Source organism: Lampris incognitus, chromosome 9 (assembly GCF_029633865.1).
Source record: "Lampris incognitus isolate fLamInc1 chromosome 9, fLamInc1.hap2, whole genome shotgun sequence".
NCBI lineage: Eukaryota > Metazoa > Chordata > Actinopteri > Lampriformes > Lampridae > Lampris > Lampris incognitus.
In genome coordinates, this window is record NC_079219.1 from 10,438,573 (window position 1) to 10,459,872 (window position 21,300).

At 43.6% G+C, this 21,300-nt stretch overlaps 1 protein-coding gene across 1 annotated transcript; it reads left to right on the top strand.

Annotated features, from left to right (window-relative positions):
• The first annotated feature begins 1,599 nt into the window (after positions 1 to 1,599).
• On the top strand, positions 1,600 to 13,896 carry LOC130117892 (mucin-2-like). The gene is made up of 5 exons (XM_056286150.1): positions 1,600 to 1,648; positions 2,173 to 3,677; positions 6,939 to 7,061; positions 13,401 to 13,491; positions 13,781 to 13,896. The coding sequence occupies exons 1-4, from the start codon at positions 1,600 to 1,602 to the stop codon at positions 13,455 to 13,457; spliced, it is 1,734 nt and encodes a 577-aa protein (XP_056142125.1). The 3' UTR covers positions 13,458 to 13,491; positions 13,781 to 13,896.
• The last annotated feature ends 7,404 nt before the right edge of the window (positions 13,897 to 21,300 follow it).

Below are 21,300 nucleotides of genomic sequence, written 5' to 3' on the forward strand. Positions count from 1 at the left end.
CTGGAGGCGGGGGATAAGAACTTTGTGGTGGACATGGGGGGCAGGCCGGAGCAGGTCGCTATAGACCGTCTCAAGCCCGCTCACTTGGACATTGGGGAGCCAATGCAATTGGCCCTACCCCCGCGGCGGGGGCGCCCTCCTAGGTCGGCCCCGGCACCTGCCTCTGTTCCTGCTTCAGCTCCGCCTATGGCCCGGGTTTCGGCCCCATCTGTTTCCCCTCCTGTGAAGCGCAGCCGTTATGGCCGCAGGGTCCGCCCCCCGACTCGTCACCTGTTTTCCCCGTGACTTTGCACTATGTCATTGACTGTTCTGTTGTAGAGTCTATTTTTATGTTCATGACTTGCACTTTTGCTGTTTTGCATTGTTTTGTGTAGGTGAATTCTGGGGGGGCCTGTGTGGTGACCCACATCTATATAACGGGAGACATTCACCTAAGAGGACGGTGTACCTTTAAGGGAAGAGGCGAGGGGTCAGATAATGCACTTCCAGTTCAGAGTTCAGTATCGTTGTCTAAATTTATGACATGCTAAGTTGGAGCTAGTAAACTACCTCGACTACGTCTACTCTCACGTCTCCTGTCTCGTTGTTTTCTAACTCCACACAGGCTAGATACAAAATCATGAAAACAATGCAATTTAACTTGTTTCAAGAGTTCATGTCTTTCAGGTAAACAAGTGGTTTTTAACTGGTTTTCAGAAATCTTACCTATGGTAAGCAGATGGCAGTGTTTAAGATCTGAAGATTTTCATTGGGAGTGATGAAGAAGGACAGGATTAGGAACGAGTATATTAGAGGGACAGCTCAGGTTGGACGGTTTGGAGACCAAGCAAGAGAGGCAAGATTGAGATGGCTTGGACATGTGTGGAGGAGAGATGCTGGGTATATTGGGAGAAGGATGCTGAATATGGAGCTGCCAGGGAAGAGGAAAAGAGGAAGGCCAAAGAGGAGGTTTGTGGATGTGATGAGGGAGGACATGCAGGTGGCTGGTGTGACAGAGGAAGATGTAGAGGACAGGAAGAGATGGAAACTGATGATCCGCTGTGGTGACCCCTAACGGGAACAGCTGAAAGTAATAGTACTTTCAGAAACCTATATGTTACTGCTCGGATTGCTTTTTTTTATGGGGGGGGGGTGTTTCTTTTACATGGATTTGCTAAATGTCACAGCATTGACATGGCATTTTTGCAGAGTAGAATGATCCATTCCTATCTGAGTATGCAGTATATATATTCAGTGAGTACATAATACGCAGTTTGCAGTATGTGGTTTCAAACACAGTCTGCAGCAACAGAAATGCATTGTGGGTGAAGTGGGAGTATCCATTCAAGGTCCTGACAAGTGTTCAGTTCATGCAGCCTGTTCATGTTCTGGTTCTGACCACTGAGTGGAGCCCTGAGCTGCAGAATCTCACCTGTGGCAGGTTGCACAGGTGAAATACTGTGCAACGCCTCCCCCCTCAACCTCTCCCATCACCACCTCCCACCTTTCTTCCCCGCCCTCAGGTGGGCTGCTGATAAAGGAGTCTTTCTCAGATGGAGCAGGTCCTCACACAGAGAAGCCTGTTGTCTTCTGGAAGCAGATCCTGGATCAGAGATCACCATGTGGAGCATTCTCAGAGTTTGGATCATTCTTAGTTTCGGCGCCTCAGGTAACAAACATCATAAACCTTCATTTCAAAATCTCTCTCATCATTTCTCACTCAATTAAACCTCATTAGTGACAGGAAAGACACGGGTGTTGCCAAAGCAGAATAGTGGGGGGGGAGCTACATAAAAAGTTGCATTTTTGACGTTTTATTCATCCATTGTTGGCAAGTATATTCTCTTGAGTTTGTTAAAGAGTTTTCAGTTGGTCTGCTAAAGGGTTCACCTGTTTTCCTTCAACTTGCCTTTAGCAAAAAATTTATTTTTATCATGCTGCCAGACAGATTTATTGAATATTGTTTAGTTATTATTAGTCCTCTCTTAATCCCTGTATCAAATCTATTACAAATGTACTGACTTGGTTTCCGGAATAAGATCCTAATGATTAAGAAATGCTGCATCACCTCAAGTCTGTTAAATAACACAACTTACTTGACGAATCTGATTTCCCATCAGAAAAACGTTAGACTGAGACAGAAAATCAGACATGTGTTTTCAGACGGTGACTTTACTCGTTTCTCTCTCCCAGCCGCTCTGCTTGGGATGAAGGTGACAGCCATAAGCACCATATCCCCACCGGCAACTCACAGCCCGCCCTCATCTGCATCCACCCACAAAGCCTCCCAAACCCATGTCACCGCCCACAGCCCCCCCAAGGAAGCGTCCCCTGATACCATGGCAACGACCACTCGCAGCTCCCTCAGCAAAGCATCCCCCCATACCAAGACGACCATAACCACTAAAAGCCCACCCTCTGAAATATCCCCTGATACAGCAACAAAAAACACCAACAGCATCTCCACTAGAACATCCCGTGAAACCACGGCAACAACCACCCACGGCTCCTCTAATGAAGCATCCGCCAATACCAAGACAACAACCACTAAAAGCCCAACCTCTGAAATATCCCGTGATACCACAACAAAAAACATCAACAGCATCTCCACTAGAACATCCCGTGAAACCACGGCAACAACCACCCACGGCTCCTCTAATGAAGCATCCGCCAATACCAAGACAACAACCACTAAAAACCCAACCTCTGAAATATCCCGTAATACCACAACAAAAAACACCAACAGCATCTCCACTAGAACATCCCGTGAAACCACGGCAACAACCACCCACGGCTCCTCTAATGAAGCATCCGCCAATACCAAGACAACAACCACTAAAAACCCAACCTCTGAAATATCCCGTGATACCACAACAAAAAACACCAACAGCATCTCCACTAGAACATCCCGTGATACCACAACAAAAAACACCAACAGCATCTCCACTAGAACATCCCGTGATACCACAACAAAAAACAACAACAGCATCTCCACTGGAACATTCCGTGATACCACAACAAAAAACACCAACATCTCCACTAAAAAGTCCTCTGATGCCACAGCAACCACCAACAGCTCCTCTACTGGAACATCCTCTACGAAAAGGACAACAACGTCACACAGGCCCGGTTCCGGAGGGACCACTGTTACAACAACCTCCACACAACACAGCACAGTGGGACCGGAGTCTTCCAAGCCCACTGGAAAAATCTCGCCCTCCCCCACATCCACCACTTCCATCTCCGCGGGAGGCACACCAAATTCTTCTGGAACCAAGACTCCAACCAGAACAACTCCCTCCAATTCCTCTGCCAGCAGTGATACCACAACCCATTCAGGCATCTCTACCTTGACAGGATCCACCTCACCAACGCCCAAAAACACCCCAAAACCCACAAAGTCCACTCCCGCTCACACCATCACGACAACAGCTGGAAGAACGCACAAACAGACAACAGGCAATTCAGTAGTCCCAGTCCGCCCTACCTCCAGCACTCTCCATCCACATGTCACGTCTACTGCCAGTAAAAAAACAGGACCCACCTCCCCCACACTGCAGACAACCACTTCCCACACAGACAGCAGAACAACCAAGAGCCCCGCAGGGGGCGGAACCCTGGTGCCAGGCTGGGGCATCGCCCTGCTGGTACTGGCTGCACTGATACTGCTGATCCTACTGGTATTGCTGATAGTACTGGTGAGAATCCTGATAAACACATCACATACACACATGCGCACACACACACACGCACACCTTCTTCATCTTCTTTTATATTATATATATATATAGATGTAAACATATATAAATAAATGCATAAACACAAAAACACACACATACATTCATGTATACATGAAAACACACTCATACATGTACATGAACACAATTATTCACATAGACACACACACTACACTATATATTTATACTATTAGTATGTTTACACTATAAACTACACTATATATACACTACATTTAGTCAGGGGAAACTGCCATTTTAGACTTGCTAGAGGCTGCTGACATCCTAACCCTGTCCTGGTGTCTGGTAGGCCATCTGTCAATCACAGACCTGTAAAAAAGAAACATCTGGTATGTTTCTATTGTTTTGCATGGAAACGCAATTTTTTGACTGCTCTCAACCCAATACAGACGCCTGCATTTTTTTTTTAGAAAATATTATCACCATAATTACAGGGAATTTAACATGATGTCAATATATATCATGAATATCTGCTTACATGTGCAAAAAACATGTTTAAGAATTCATCTTAAGTGAAATCCAACTTAAATGAAATGAACGCTAGATCTCTGTCAAAGCAGAGAGAAAATCACAAACAAACCAATGAAAAGGGACGAATTAATCGTGTTAAAAAGACTTTTTATTTGACGTTCTATCAGTGGATTATAAAAAGGAGTGTGGAGGGTTTTTCTTTTGTACATAAACTTATCTCTACCTCGGCTCCTCCCGGTATCTAGTACTGTTCCCACACAGCCACGTTTCCCTGTTTGAATGGCTCTGTTTGGTTTTGACCAGCCCAAACCAAAGTCCCGGTACCATTGCCAGTCCACCAAACAGTTCCATTCTAGACGGGGGGGGGGCAGCTGGGTGGGAGTGCATGGGTTCAAACTCTGCTAAAGTGTCGTTAAGAAAAACACCATCAGTACTAGCAGGAGAGGTGCCGTTCTGCAGATGACCCCTGGGACATAGAAACGAGACCAATTTATGTCTTAAAATAACACTTAACACATATAGATAGGCTCCTTTAACTTTCCTGTGCATGTGTATAAAACTAATGTGAGACCAGTAAAAGAGGAAACAGCCGGCTGCGGTTCAGCTGACGGCAATTTGTTCGTTCCTCTTCTCCTTTTTATGATCCATGATCTGTCTGACTATCTGTTCCCATCATTGAAAGGTCACTTTTAACGATGGCAATTTGATTTGATTTGTGGTTGGACTTGATTCGATGTCACCCTCATGAAATTCAGGTGTCCTGATATGGTTTTCCGGTGTAGTGTCGAACTCTGTTTCCCCATCAAGATCTGTTTCCCCCTTGCCAGAGTTCGATACAACACCAGGACGCTTGATTAACCTTAACATGACCTTTAACCTCAACCTAACCCTAACCTAACGCTTACCCTAACCTAATACTTACCTTAACCTAATTGTAACCGATAGCTAACCTGTTTCCATAGGGGGAAACAGATCTCAACAGGGAAACAGAGTTTGACACAACACCGGAAGACTACATTTTTACATTTAGAGTGAATAACTTCCTCTATGAATCCTTTACAGATTAATGATTTCATGTTAAAAGGAATAACAAGGCAGGCGCCCAGGTAGCGTAGCGGTCTATTCTGTTGCCTACCAACACAGGAGGTCGGCGGTTCGAATTCCCGTGTTATCTCCAGCTTGGTCGGGTGTCTCTACAGACACCATTGGCCGTGTCTGCAGGTGGGAAGCTGCATGTGAAGAGTGGGGTAATTGGCCAAGTACAATTAGGGAGAAAAAAAAGGGGGGTGGGTAGATAAAATAAATAAATAAATGAATAAATAAATAACATGTAATTGTAGAACAATTGACTAGAACAAACAAGTATCTGGTATGAATATCGTGTTATTGTCAATAAGACTGTCGTGCAAATACATGGGACCAACATCCACAATCCGAAAACTCGCCTAGTTTTTATTCAGTCCCAGTGATGTCGGTGTAATGTTGGCTGACGTGACTACTAAAGTTTCAGAAAGATCAGGCGCGTCAAAATAAAAAAAGATTATTTCATTTCGTGCCTCTTGTCCACACGACATATCGAATAGTGAACACAACAACCGAATACCTGCTGCAAATATCTGCAATTTGTGTCCTATTTGTTGTGCTCCTGTTGGTTTTGGCACCAAACACTTTGGCCTCTTGAATGTGAGATCTCTGGGTAATAAATCCTTTATCATTAATGATGTTATTGTTTCTACTAATCTGGACTTTTTTATGATTACTGAGACATGGCGGTCCCCAGGCGACACCGTTCCCCTGGTTGAGGCTAGCCCCCCTGATTTTGCATATTTTCATATTCCCAGGCCCTCTGGTAGAGGAGGTGGCCTAGCTGTTTTTATAAGTTAGGTTTCAAGTGCCATCCAGCTACTTTTGTTCATTTTATCTTGAGGTTTTATGTTTTTTTAATCACTGCCCCCCCTTTACTCTGCATCTTAATTTATAGGCCCCCTAACTCAGTTTTATGTCTGAGTTTTCTGACCCTCTATCTATTGTCATGCCAAACTATGACAGGGTGCTTATTCTTGGCGATTTTAATATTCATGTAAGTTGTCCTTCCCATTCCCTCACCTCACATGTTTTTTGGATCTTATAGATTCTTTTAACCTCATTCAATCTGTTAAAGGAGACACATCTTAGACCTTGTGCTCTCTCCCTGTTATATTTTGAATTGATTTTAAAATGTAATTGCCCAATTCTAAGGCTTTAAATGGTCTTGCTCCTAAATACATTTCTGATTTATAGACTTGGTTTATGCCCCCTCGACAAATTAAGATGGAGCCCTGCTGGTTATTCCCAGGTCTTGGTTTGTTATAGTTGGTGATCGGGCTTTTGCTGTTACAGCCCCGCACTATGGACCCCTCTTCCTGTTGAACTAAGACAAACAAAGTCTCTAGCTTCTTTTAACGCTCACCTTAAAACTTTTATTTTTATGAACGCTGTTCCAAATGTTTTCATTTTCACTCTTACTTATTTGATTTTACTCTTATTTTTGCCTTGTCTGGTTTTATTTCTTTGTAAAACACTTTGTAACATTGTTTTAAAAAGTGCTATAAAAATAAAGTTCTTATTATTAATTATTATTATTATTATCACCACGCTAATTGTAAAAATTCAAGTCCCTCAAGACAAACAGCTGAAAGCTTTGCACCTTACCCGGTTTATTTGAGAGTCTTACTACCTCTTCTCCTCTTACAGTTGGTGTGGTGCTGCTGCAGGAGACACTACAGCGGCTTGGGCCCCTACGACCAGCTGAACCCCGCCAACGACATCCCGCTCTACAGCACGCACAGCCAATTCCGGTACAACGGGCAAAATTACGTGAGTGGCTCCGACCAAACCGACTCTGAGTCTAAAACCAATACTTTATATGGGGAAAATTCACTTGACGGAGAAGGAAGGTTTCATTTGAACAGTCATCCACCCCTTTTTCTTCATATTCAAAGATTCAAAAGGTTTATTTGTCACGTGCTTCAAGTACAATATGAGCAGTGATATGATTTTTTCTTTTTGCAAACTGTGCAGCGAAAGAGGTGGAACGTCAAAGAGACTAAAATAAAATACAGTAAATTTTGAAAAAAGTTTAAAATCCGGAGATATGCAATGTGCAGTTATACACAAATATATATATATATATATATATATATATATATATATATATATATATATCTGTGAGGCAAATGCTGAATATGGAGCTGTCAGGGAAGAGGAAGAAGAAGGCCAAAGGGGAGGTTTATGGATGTGGTGAGGGAGGACGTGAAGGTGGCTGGTGTGACAGAGGAAGATGCAGAGGACAGGAAGAGATGGAAACGGATGATCTGTTGTGGCGACCCCTAACGGGAGCAACCAAAAGTAGTAGTAGTAGCAGTAGTAGCAGTAGTAGTCTGTGAGGCAAAGGGGCAGTAGTCGCGTGGGTTCGAATCCCACTTCTGACACCATGTTTCGTGTTCTCATGAATGACGCAGGGTTAGTATTCATAACCTGGTTTATTAACCAACATGACGAGGATGCAATAAGACGACATATGTGTAGCTGGCATCCAGCACTATCGCTTCGCGGGCCCTCACCCGGTAACCTGTATAACTGAGTGTTCCTCAGTACGGTGTCTGCAGTGGCTCAGTAAACATCATCAATGACACAGTCACTGATCTACAGTCGCAGGTTCTTATTACGTGTACACAGTACACACAGTGTGAGTTACAAATGTTATTGTTATATGGTGTTTGGCGTCCTCGCAGCCTGGGGAAAGACACTTCTTCTGGGTCTCTGTGTTGGCTGTGTGGCTGCGGAGGCATGTACCGGACCACAGTGGCTGAAACAGTCAAACAGTTATTGGAGTGATGGAGATCCATAATAATCCTTCTAGCCCTGGTCCTGCACTGCCTGCTGTTAAGTCCTGTAGGGGGGTGACTGGGAATCCCCATTGGAAGCCAGACATAAGTGAGATGTGAGCGGCGCGTAAGCGTGTGGACCCGGTGGTGTGCTCAGCCGACCGTACCACTCTGCAAGGCTTTCTGGTCTTGAGAGGTACAGTTCCCATACTGGGTGGCGATGCACCCTACCAGGATGCTGAACTTCCTCAGCTGCCTGAGATGATAAAGACGCCACCTCACCTTTTTCAAAGTGTTTGTATGAAGTGTCCACGTTAGGTCCTCAGTGATGCGAACACTGAGGTACCTGAAGCTGCTCACCCTCTCTACTAGGACCCCATTGATAGAAAGAGGGGTGTAGGTCCTGTCTTTCTGAGCTCCTTGGTTTTGCTGATGCTCAGGGAGTGGCTGTTGGCCTGGCAACACAGGGACAGATCCTTCACCTTCTCCAGGTTCGCCATCTCGTCACTGCAGATCAGGCCTACCACCACCGTGTCATCAGCAAACTCGATGATGGTGCTGCAGCTGCTCATGGCCACGCAGTCATGTGTACAGACAGTATACTGGTCATCTACAGTTCAATGTAATCAGTGTAGTCCACAATCCTTGTCCAGTGTAAAAGTCCATGGTTCAGACAAAACTAACACGATGCTACAGCAGTCTTGGTGAACTCCAGTGCTCATATTAAAAATGTACCAGCATTGTTACTGCTAAATCCCCTCTTTTGGTGTATGTCCATGGAAAGGGATACTCCCGTTTGTCAATGCTTCATTCGCCTCTCACTAGTTCCGGGTGTGACATGTCAGAAAAGTCATTTAAGCAGGCAGGCAGGTAGGAAGACAGACAGACAGATAGACAGATAGATAAGTGTTGGCTTTTGCTGATATTATCCACTTGATGTGGCGGCACGGTGGCACAGTGGTTAGTGCGGTCGCCTCATAGCAAGAAGGTTCTGGGTTCGAGCCCCGGGGTAGTCCAACCTTGGGGGGGGTCATCCTCTGGGTGGAGTTTGCATGTTCTCCCTGTGTCTGCCTGGGTTTCCTCCGGATGCTCCGGTTTCCTCCCACAGTCCAAAGACATGTAGGTCAGGTGAATCAGCCATACTAAATTGTCCCTAGGTATGAGTGTGTGTGTGTGCATATGCTGGCCCTGTGTGATGGCCTGGCGGCCTGTCCAGGGTGTCTCCCTGCCTACCGCCCAATGACTGCTGGGATAGGCTCCAGCATCCCCACAACCTTGAGAGCAAGATAAGCGGGTCGGATAATGGATGGATGGATCCACTTGATGCAATACCAAACAATACCAATTCAACTGGGTACATGCTTGTGCTACATTTTGATTAAAAACGACATCAAAGTGGTGCATGCCTTTCACAAGTTATTTTGGCAGTAAATTAAATATCTTCCTGCTCATTTGTTAATTTTCAGAGTGAGCGCATAGTCAGAAACTGCATGGATTTACTATCACGTTTAACTGTATAAGAAATAGGATATACAAAACCACTCACAATCTGAGGAGTGGGGGGGGGTAGCGAGTCTTCTTTTTTCTTTGCTTCTATAACAGCCACACAGATGATACTTAAAGACTCAATCTGTGATTTATTTGGCCATATAAAATGGAGGTATATTTACATACATAATTATACAGTTTGAAGTATAGCTGTAAAATAAGCATTGTGTGCCTTTCTGAATTGATGGTAATTGAAAATATGGGCCTGTTTTACTCCAATTTTTACATCTATTACCGATGTGAACAAACTTTAGAAAACATTAGAAAATCAGATTTCGTTGTCGTTTAGTGTTAGACCTTGTATGAAGAGTAAGAGCAGCTTCCAGTCCGTGTTTCACAGTTGTTGTTTTTTTTTAGGGAGTTGTTCCTTATCTGACACGAGGGTCTAAGCACAGGATGTTGTGTTGCTGTAAAGCCCCTTGAGGCAAATTTGGAATTTGTGATACTGGGCTACACAAATAAAATTGACTTGACTTTGGTAGCAGGGTGACCCTTCGGATTACATTTGGATTAAGGATTGTACTTTTAAAGATTAAATATTACGGAACATATTATAAAATGTTACAAAAAAACCCCAAAACCAAACACAAATATTAAAAAACAAGTAGACACCAGTTGTTGACATAGACACCAAACATGCAAACCAGCTGCTGTCTCTGCAGAAGTAGACACACTTGCTCTGGCTTTCTCTTTTTTCCCTCTGTCAGTCTTTCTGTCTCTCTGTAAGTGTTTTCCATTTCCAAATCCAAGACCCTGTTTACACTTGGTTTTAAAATGTGTTTTTTTGCGATCGGATCACAAGTGGACAGCGCTAAATACAAGTGTAAACAACCACCCAAACGTTTTGTGAACCGGTTACTCAAACCACTTGCCAAGGTGGTCTGGGACGCATTTGACCACGTCTTTTGTAGTGTAAACGCTAATGCGTCCTGATGCGTTCCTGACAAGGACGTAACGGGAAATCTTCTCCTTCTTCGGAGTAACGACATCTGATCACAAGTGGTCAGCAGGACACATTTGGAGACGCATGATAGACACAGGTGTAAGCGGTGATGTGTCTCGCTGTCCACTTGTGATCCGATCGCCCAAAACGCATTTTAAAACCAAGTGTAAACAGGGTCAAAGACACAGTTCAAATCCAATTCGTGCTACCACACACACACACACACACACACACACACACACACACACACACACACAGAGGCTGTGAATGGCTAGTGATTTGAAGCAGAGTGTGTGTCTGTGCTTCCTCTGTGTGTGTTCATAGTCATGTCTTTGTGTTGCCTCTGTCCAGAGTAACCTGATGCATGGGAAACCTTAGACATCCTCACTACAGCCCACAGCCAAACATAGTACCACAGTGCATTTCAATACACATGGTACACAGACAGCAGGACATCTAACAGACTAGCTTAGTACCACTGTACATACTGGTACACATTGTACAGGAAAAAGTACATGCAAACCGTGTGTCATCTGCACAGCAGTGGAAATCGAGTCCATATCTATGAACAATCTGGCCAAAGTGAGAGATACAAAGAAAAAAGCAAAGGACCAAGAACCAAAGTTAACCACAATCTTCTTCTTCTTTCAGCTTGTTCCCTGTTTCTCAGGGGTTGCCACAGCAGAGTTTTGCCCTCCATAGCTTTCGGTCTGACGCATCCCTCTCCTGCAGTCTAACCCTCCTCATGTCCTCCTCTATCTGGTCTCTCCATCTTTTTCTTGGTCTTCCTCTTTTTCTTTTGCCAGGTAGTATTTCCAGGTCCAATACCTTCTTTCCTATATAGTTTATGCCTCCTCTTTGTACATGTCCAAACCATCTCAATCTTGTCTCTCTCAACTTCTGATCCATTCCTCTGATCTTGAACACAGCTCTCACTTCTTCATTTCTCTTCCAGTCTTTTCTAGTCACTCCCAAGGACCAGTGCAGCATGTTCATCTCTGCTACCTGTAATGTAGATTCTAGCCTCTCTGTTGTTGTCACTGCTTCCATACCATAGAACATGGCAGGCCTAACCACTGGTTTGTATACCGTGCTCTTTACCCTCAACGGCCTTCTTTTGTCACAAAGTACTCCAGCTACCTTTCTCTATGAATTCCAGTTAAAGTTAACCACAATGATGTAGCAGTACCACGAAAGACACATTTATCTGTTTTCTCAGATAGATATGACTTTTGTCAGGACACAGCCAGTCCAGAAACGCCTATATGTAATTCTTGAGGCTGTGGAGGGTGACAGAAAGGTTACGAGACCACTTCTCCTTTTGACCACAAAGCCGTGGGGTTGTTTATTTCCTCCACCAAACTCAAAGTGCACAGTTCCATCCATCCGTTTTCCAAGCCGCTTATCCTAATTAGGGTCACAGGATGCTGGAGCCTATCCCAGCAGTCATAGGGCGGCAGGCAGGGAAACACCCTGGACAGGTCGCCAATCCATCTCAGGGCAGACACATTCACACCTAGGGACAATTTACTACAGCCAATTCATCTGACCTACATGTTTTTGGACTGTGGGAGGAAACCGGAGCACTTGGAGGAAACCCACGCAGACATGGGGAGAACATGCAACCACCACACAGAGGACAACCTGGGATGACCTCCAAGGTTGGACAACCCTGGGGTTCAAACCCAGGACCTTCTTGCTGTGAGGCGACAGCGCTAACCACTGAGCCACCATGCTGTCCACTTTGCAATGGCATTTCGACCCATAAATAAAATATGCACAGTTCACAATCATAAACTCAGGCTGGTCGACACGCTAGCTCACAACCACCAAACATCGCAACCCCGTGTCTACCCACAGTCCCCTTCTGCTAACCCCTGAACCCACCGTCTTAAAGGGACAGTCTCTGGTCAACATGGCGAATGTCTAACTTGCCTAAAGTAGGTCACTACAAGGCGATCTAAGAGTGTAAAATGATCAGTGATGTCAAAGGCTACACAAAGATCAAGTCAAAATATCACTGAGGTGGAATCAAAATCCACTGCAAGCAGAAGATCATTTATGACTTTCGTTAGCATAGTTTCAGTAGACAAGCCCCGAATGTAGAGTAAAATGGTTCAAATAAGATTGTTATTGGACAAAATGGCCTTAAATTGTTTAACCACAACTACTCCTGGATTTTCTAAAAGAAAGCAAGGTTTGAGATTGGTCTGTAGTTGTTGAGTATCCCTGGATCAGGGTTTGGTTTCTTTAAAAGAAGTTTAATCAAGGCAGTTTTAAAAACAGTCAAGATGAGTTAAGGGAGCAGCCATGGAACAGCCAAAGTTACTTAAAAAAGTTTAGCAGGAAGGGGGCCAAACTGGCAAGTTGTGGGTTTGGCAGCTGTCACCAAGTTGGACAATAAATCAAGCGAGGCAGACTGAAAATTCAACAGTACACAATTGACCATGGAAGCACTGGAAGATCTTACCATCACATAGTCTGTACTACTGCTACTACTACTATTACTATTGCTAATAATACTGCAATTACTGCTGCTACTAGTGCTGCTAATGTTGTTATTGTTACTGATAATATTACAACTACTAGGCAAGGCAAATTTATTTTCATAGCACGTTTCAGCTTCAAGGCAATTCAACGTGCTTTACATAAAACATCAAAGACATTAAAGTATAACAAAACAACAACTAGCAGCACTGTATCAGACAGCATGAAATCAAACCCCCGCTACAAATGGGTTTGATTGTTTCAGATCTGTGTTGGGTGTTTGTATTGTCACAACAACTTAAGACACCCAAGAGTTCATATCCCATCAGTAACATAATGCATCTCTTCCAGGGAGACATGGAGAAACCAATGAAAAGCCGGACAGGGATGTACATTGTCAACCAATAGTTTTCCATGGCCAATGCGCTCACCGCATCATAAGGTGAGTTGGTGGCCTGGCTGCCAAAAGACTACGAGTCACATCGCCAAACACAGATTTACACATTTTATACCACCTGCTTTTAACTATCTCTTCTGTGCTGTTGTAACCTCTGTAAGTCTGTTTGAGGGGCTTTTACTGTTATTAATCTCCCAACTGTAAAGTTAAGCTCAGTAAACTCAGGAAACAGGAAGAACTGTACAGGAGTTTAACTACTATTGTTGTGATAGTCATGGTACAGTCATATCACTTGAAGAATATATCAAGAAATAAAGGATTTGTGTCTCAGCAGGATTTGGAAAAACTTGTCCATGGATTTATCTTCAGTCGACTCGACTGCGGTAACAGCGTCTTTACAGATCTCTCTAAAAACATCGATCGAACAGCTGCAGCTGATTCAGAATGCCACTGCTTGAATTTTTCCTAAGACCAAAAAAGTGAATCACATCACTTCAGTTCTGAGGTCTTTACACTGACTTCCTGTCCGTCAAAGAATTAATTTTAAAACTCTGCTCTTGGATTATAAAGCACTGAGTGGTTTAGGGCCAAAGCACATTCTGATCTGATTCATTCTGATCTTCTGCTACGCTATGAACCATCCAGACCTCTCAGATCACCTGGGACAGGTCTGCTTTCTGTCCTTAAAGTCAAAACTAAACATGGAGAGTCGGCTTTCAGTTTTTGTGCACCACACATCTGGAACAAACTCCCAGAAAAAACTGCAGGTCTGCTGCAACTCTCAGTTCTTTTAAATAAAGGCTGGAGGCCTTCCTGTTTGCCGCTGCCTTTTACTCAATCAAATTTTAAACTTTAAAGTATCATCTTCCACTGCACTGTAACTTTTGCTCCCCTGTTTTATCTGTCTTAGCTAATTTTTCTCTATCTTTTCATTTGTATTTAAATTTCTTTTTTATTGCCTTTTGTTCCTTTTAAATTTTGTCTTAATGCCTTTTATGATTTATGTAAAGCACTTTAAATTGCCTTGTTGCTGAAATGTGCTATACAAATAAATTTGCCTTGCTTTACAGTAGTAGTAATAGCAGTAGCAGTAATAGTAGTATTACTAATAGTGGTAGAAGTAGTGGTAATACTAATAGTGGTAGTAGTAGTAGGAGTAGTAGTAGTAGTAGTAATAGCAGCAGCAGTAGCAGCCAGCAGTTGTAGTAGTGGTTGTAGTAGCAGTTGTAGTAGGAGTTATAATAGTAGTAGTGGTAAACTTAATTTTTACTCCAGAATTATCTGGTGAGTTGGTTGAGATTCAATGAAATTCTGTAGTTCAGATAAAAGGTCTTTCAGGAGACTCCGGTAAAATATAACTTAATTGGTATTAATATTTCATTTCCTTGAGGTTAAAAGAATGATAAGAAATATAAGACTGGACGCTCTGGTCGTATTTTAGTTGTTATTCTATCAGTAGTCGAATAATTTCAAGCGCCCGGATTGTTTGGTTTCCCATTCTCATGAAAAAAATATCAGTTATATTTCAAGTCTAACTTGTTAATCTGTTAAAGTTCCTTTAACAGAGTCATCACCAAGTGTTTGAAAGACGGCAAAGCAGAGAAATATAGATTAAAAAAAGAAAAACAGCATGGGCCTTTGGAACGTGCTTGTGTTTGTGACTCAGAAAGGTCACATAAGAGTGCCAAAGATCAACAAAGGAGTGGAAATAAAGATCTTTTTAATGTCAGGAATGATTTGGCTCTTTTGTGTTGCCTTTCTAATTATTGACATAAAGGGTCTGGTATGTAAAACTGGGATAAGCAGTGACATCATCTTGATAAGATGGGTGTTATTTTAGTCACGTGTTTGTCTTGACGTCTCCCAGAGTCTGTCCTGCTGAGGGACCGCAGCTGCACAAGGCGAAGACGAGGAAATGATAATTTCATGGGACCATCTGATTTTGTCTCTAGTGGGGGGTTTTTGTATGATTTTGTGGAATTAATTTTGTATGATAACAAATAAATGTTTGTGATGTCATGACTCCGAGTATATTTTTTTTGCGGATGCTAACATCCTGTCAGTGTTGTGTCAGGGCCAGGTTTTCTACAGAGAATGATGACAGCAGGACAAATAAAACCACAACCGCTAGCAGAATATTCACACTACATCTCATTAGGAATTATATTTCATAACACACACACTTTCAGCTCAATCTATTTATTTATTTATTTCCACCCTTTTTTCTCCCCAATTGTACTTGGCCAATTACCCCACTCTTCCGAGCCGTCCCGGTCGCTGCTCCACCCCCTCTGCCGATCCAGGGAGGGCTGCAGACTACCACATGCCTCCTCCAATACACGTGGAGTCGCCAGCCGCTTCCTTTCACCTGACAGTGAGGAGTCTCGCCAGGGGGACGTAGCGCGTGGGAGGATCACGCTTACCCCACCCACCCACCCCGAACAGGCGCCCCGACTGACCAGAGGAGGCGCCAGCAACAACCAGGACACATACCCACATCCGGCTTTCCACCCGCAGACACGGCCAAGTGTGTCTGCAGGGATGCCCCAGGTCACTTTATCTTTTACCACTGAGTTTTGGCCTTGGACGGTGTGTGAAATATGAACACGGGTGACATGCCTCTCTGCCAGTCAAACCCTCACATGTACCATCATAGAGTCTGATGGCGCATGACTACTGACACATACATGTAGCGAGCGAATTCGGGGGACAACGCAACCACAGAAACTGCCGCGGCCGGGACGCGAACCCGTATCGCCCGCACCGCAGGAGGCATCGCTAACCGCTCGACTAAAGGGTCAGACCCGCCAGCCAGCGGCCAGCGTGTCTACTTATCCATGCACGTTACAAACACGTTAAGTGGTCAGACTTGGAAGAAAGCGTGTCGGGGTACGAGACGAGTCAGAAACTCAGAGGGTTGTGTTCAAGCCTTCCTTGCTAAACACCAGCATGAAAGCGTCAGGTTAAGTTTTGAAATGGGGGAAAAAAAGTTCAAAAAATCCTCATTATTTGCTCCACTTTCGCTCCACTCCCCCAAAAGATCTCTCACGCGCACACACGTGCACGGGCCGCAATCGGGTGGGTCCTCCAGACAAACGCGCTGGCCTCCGAGGAGGGACGAGGTTTAATACAGCAACGTGACTGACGGGCCGTTTAAAATTCAGATGGCGTGTAGTCGATCAGAAAACCGAACTCGTGTCCGGGAAACGTGAGTCAGGCGTACGTTTGTTATCAAGAGCTCGACGCCCCTCTTTGTTCAGCAGGGCTGGGTCGGACACCGGTACAAAAAGCCATGTTGACTTTCCCGCATTAATAAAATGACCGATGGTTCGGGGTCAAAACAAGTAAGCCGATTTTGCCCCCTGGGCTGTGAAGTAGCTCCTCCTTATCTCCGAGGATTGAAATGTTCACACAGTTCCCGTTCTGCCTCCCACGGGCGGTGGTGAGAAAAACAACAAACGGAACACCTTTCATCCTTCCTTTCGTCCATGTTTACTTACGTTTCCCAACCCAGGTTTCGTTTCACCTCTCGCCGGTGGGGAACAAATAACCGGAAATGCACTGTAACCATAGAAACGCTCCTGCACCTATCAAGAAAACGCTTTCAAAAAGACAAACTGTTTCGTGATTAATGATGTCAACAGGCCCGCCCTCCCGTGTCTTTACAGGAGATTAGAGGCGCTTCAATGCGAGTTATATAACGTTAGGCTATTAACTCCACAACTAAACGAAAAGCTTTCAGTGTTGATTCTTTCACTATACATCATCTTGTTGAAGTAATGGCGCCGCAGGGTTTGACCTTTGACCTGCCACTGAAGAGAATCTCCAGTGGTCATTCATTTCAACGCCTTCATTTCAACCAGGCCTTTTTATACTCAGTGATGTATAACAAAAATAGGCAATATTCTATTAAGTTATATATATATATACACATATATATATATATCCTTGTCAAAATAAACCAAAAAATAAAACTTACCGCTGGGGTCAAATCCACCCTGTTAGGTCATGTGCTGCCCTCTGGCGGCGTTAACCAGTCATTGCAATTGCGTTTGTCCATGACGAGCTGCAAGGAGATTGTGAAAGAGCTGATTCGGAGCTTCGTGGCACGTTTGCTCTCAGTCGATAGCTGACTGTCAACAATGACGAGTCTTGTTTTCTATGGTCGCTTTTCAGTTTATTGCTTTTTATCTCATTCATCTCAGCAGGATGGTTTGACAATGGGCGGTGTATGAAGGACGTGTGTTCTCGCTACAATTCCAGAGTCCCAGTGGGACACGGTCATTAGAAAGCAGCTCTCTGTCCTAACCTGTGACCTTCCAGTGGTGGAAGGAAGGAGGAGATGAATTCACCTACACAGATCAACAGATTGTCATATTATCACATCTCCCCTACAGAAGGATATTGTAAAAAAAAATACTCTGCTGTCAAATAAAATTTCAAAGCGTGTATCTTCTGCAACACAATGCCATCCATCCAGTATCCAAACTGCTTATCCTGCTCTCAAAGTCGTGGGGATGCTGGAGCCTATCCCAGCAGTCATTGGGTGGCAGGTGGGGAGACACCCTGGGCAGGCTGCCAGTCCATCACACTGGGCCAACATACACACATTCATACCTAGGGGCAATTTAGTACGGCTGATTCACCTGACCTACATGTCTTTGGACTGTGGGAGGAAACCGGAGCATCCGGAGGAAACCCAGGCAGACACGGGGAGAACATGCAAACTCCACACAGAGGACGACCCGGGACGACCCCCAAGGTTGGACTACCCTGGGGCTCAAACCCAGGACCTTCTCTCTGTGAGGCGACCGCGCTAACCACTGTGCCACCATGACGTGGCTACGTAATGTCTTTTTCTATACTCATAAAACAAGCATTTTCAAATTTATCTAGTTTTTCAAGTGCAGTTCAGATCTTGGCACCCAAAATCCCTTGTAGTTTTAAAGGTGTCTGTCTTCCACGCAGGGTAGCGCTTCCAGACAGAGAGACTTGTCGCAGCATCAATTATCTGCCTTTTTTCTCTGAAATACGGAAGGTTTAATATCAGGTAAACCGCTTTGTTAAAGAAAACACCTTCAGTCTTTTAATCAACTCGTAAATCCCAAAATTTTCCTTGCAATTTGAGTACATGCACTGTACTCCTTAGACCCCCCCCCATGCCCTTTTTGATTTTATGTTGGTTAAGTTGGTGAAACATTGGGTTTTGTACTCAGTCACAATAGTGACTGCTGGGAAACAGCAGAGTTGGAATTCATACAAATTCTTCAATTAGACCTACGTACTTACACGTTTCAAATCTTGAAATAACAGGACCACATGCAACACAGAAGAATGAGATATGGTTAGAATTTACTTCACAACTATTGCTGCTGTTCCTGTAATACAATGTTTGAACTTACAATAATACAAACACCGCCGTTGGCAAATTCATCTGAGGTAGGCTCATTTATTTATTTATGACAAACAGAAGCCATGGAAACCATACACCATGTGCAGCCCAACACTTAAAATAGCATTAGGTTAAATAAAATACAATATCATCTCTGAACATTAATTTTGTATTATCAATAATGTTACATTTCAACAGTATAAAAGTGAACCATGTTTTTCTTTTAATCCACCGGGTGGATAAGAGCTTATAAAATATTAGATCCTTCCATGGCAGACAGTCATTCTGTCTGAAAATGGATTTCCCCTCCATACATTCCACTGTATTCTCAATAGGTTAGCATGTAAAAGTGTTTTCCTTTTTAAACCCCAGCTGAAATGGGTTTGCCCCTGGTGAATTGCTTGAAACCATGCCTGCCATATAAGGTATTGTGCTTTCGTCAACCGATAACCATTTTGAGTATGGCATCTTTTTGTAAGACTCATGCGATGCACTGAAGATGGGGCGTACTTTGTAGGCGGGGACGTTTGTGGCCTTTGAGTTATCCACCAGATGGACTGGGGCCATCATCTCATCAAAGCGATTCCTTCTCGTCGCATTTGAGACGGCTTCACTGTAGACATCAGGTTCATACAACCAAAAGATGTGCCGCCACGGCACAGAACTGCAGCCAGATGTGAGAAGAACCCCGGAGAAAGTTAGCAACTCACCCGTGTTCAGAGCACGTATCTCCCCATTGTCTTTATGCATGCTTGGTTTCAGTGGTTATGCCACTGTATTGTTTATAAGGGTGGGGATACCTGCAGTCAGTTTACACTGAAGAGGTCACTGAGATGAGTGATGAAACGTATGTCAATAAATGCGTATCCAGATGAACTGATTCAAGCTTTTTTTCAAGTATTTTCCCTTTGATTTGCATTGAATAGGTGCTGGACATCTCAACAGTGAGCTCCCTCAGAGTAGGAGAGTACATCAACAGGAGCCAATCGACTGGATCAGGTTTAGTTTGCTTTATGCACTCTGCTGCAGTTGGGCCATAGGTCTGGAATCTAGAATCTTGAATGCAGTGTGATCTTTCGATGTTTTAAAAACCCTCTCCCCATTTTGCATATTTGAAGAGATGTTTTCTGTTTTTTTTGTGGCGTCAATGGGATCTCGTTTTCCTCAGGGCATCCCCTTTTTTGGCTAGTCACTGTGGGAGACTCGCCAAGATATGGCAGTGGTGGTGGAGCACACCAATTGGTTCTCATGAACAGGAGCCTCATCCTGCACATAGCTCACCTCTGCATCGCCATTCAATAGTCTATCTGGAAAATGGTCGGTTTCACCCTGGTACTCCCTATCTGAGCCATCACTATCACAGTCACTTTCAACTGCCTCTTTTCTAAGTGTAGGAATGACAGTGATGCTGCACAGAACCCTTGGGGGGTTATGCAAGTCTAGGATGTCCAAAACATCTGATAGTTTTAAACTGTGTTAAAAAAAATTAAAGAAAAATCGAATGATAACTAAGATTACCAGCCAAAATCTGTTTTCAATTGAAACACTATTATAATATCGGTCACAATTGTGACTAGAATGACCGGGATTTCACTCCTACCTAAGACGACCATGGGTGGTCAAAATGACTGCCGGTTTTTAAACTCTATATTCTGTCAAGATAGATACCCAATTGAGATACTAATGCATTGCATACGTTAGTATGTCTGTTAGGAAACGACTGACACCAAAATTAACATTTTAACAACTAAAACACTATTTTTAAACAATTTAAACTTCAGAGAGACATGGTCGAACTTGAATAGCAAAATTGAAAAGGTGAAAATACTGTCTGAGAGCCATATGCTTTGAAATGTGAATACCAAGGTAATTTAAACATTGTTTGACAGGGATATTAAACATACGTTTCTCTTCAGTCTCATATAAACAAAAAATTTCACTTTTGTTTATACTGAGCTTAAGACCTGATGCTTCTGAAAATTCACCAGTTACATGTAATGCACTCTGTAGTTGCCATTTATCCTTAAGAAATAATACGGTGTCATCAGCTAGCTGTGTAATTTTTATCTCTCTGTCAAAAATAGTTAAGCCTTGTATAGCTGGACTATATGGACAATTTAAAGACAGATGTTCAGCAACAATCAAAAACAAGATATAGGACATCCTTAACGTGCACCTCTTGAAATGGCAAACCTTTTTGAAACGTGGGGATACAAAATGACAGAGCTGTTTATGACCTTATAGAACACAGCAATATTATTGATAAAGTTTCTTCCAAAACCAAAAATTTGCAGGGCTTGTATAATGGCTGTTCAAATGAATCGAATGCCTTATAAAAATCAAGGAATACAAAATAATGCATTTGAATTTATTGTAACCTGCATGGATAAGAAGACACGCTGGCCGCCGGTTCGCGAGTGTGACCCTTTAGTCTAGCGGTTAGCGACGTCTCCTGCGGTGCG

Excerpts from the sequence above, each read along its gene's own strand:
- LOC130117892 (XM_056286150.1), top strand. The coding sequence starts at position 1,600 with ATGTGGAGCATTCTCAGAGTTTGGATCATTCTTAGTTTCGGCGCCTCA. Across the intron at positions 1,649-2,172 it reads TCTTAGTTTCGGCGCCTCAG|CCGCTCTGCTTGGGATGAAG; the intron begins GTAACAAACATC and ends TCTCTCTCCCAG. Across the intron at positions 7,062-13,400 it reads GGTACAACGGGCAAAATTAC|GGAGACATGGAGAAACCAAT; the intron begins GTGAGTGGCTCC and ends CATCTCTTCCAG.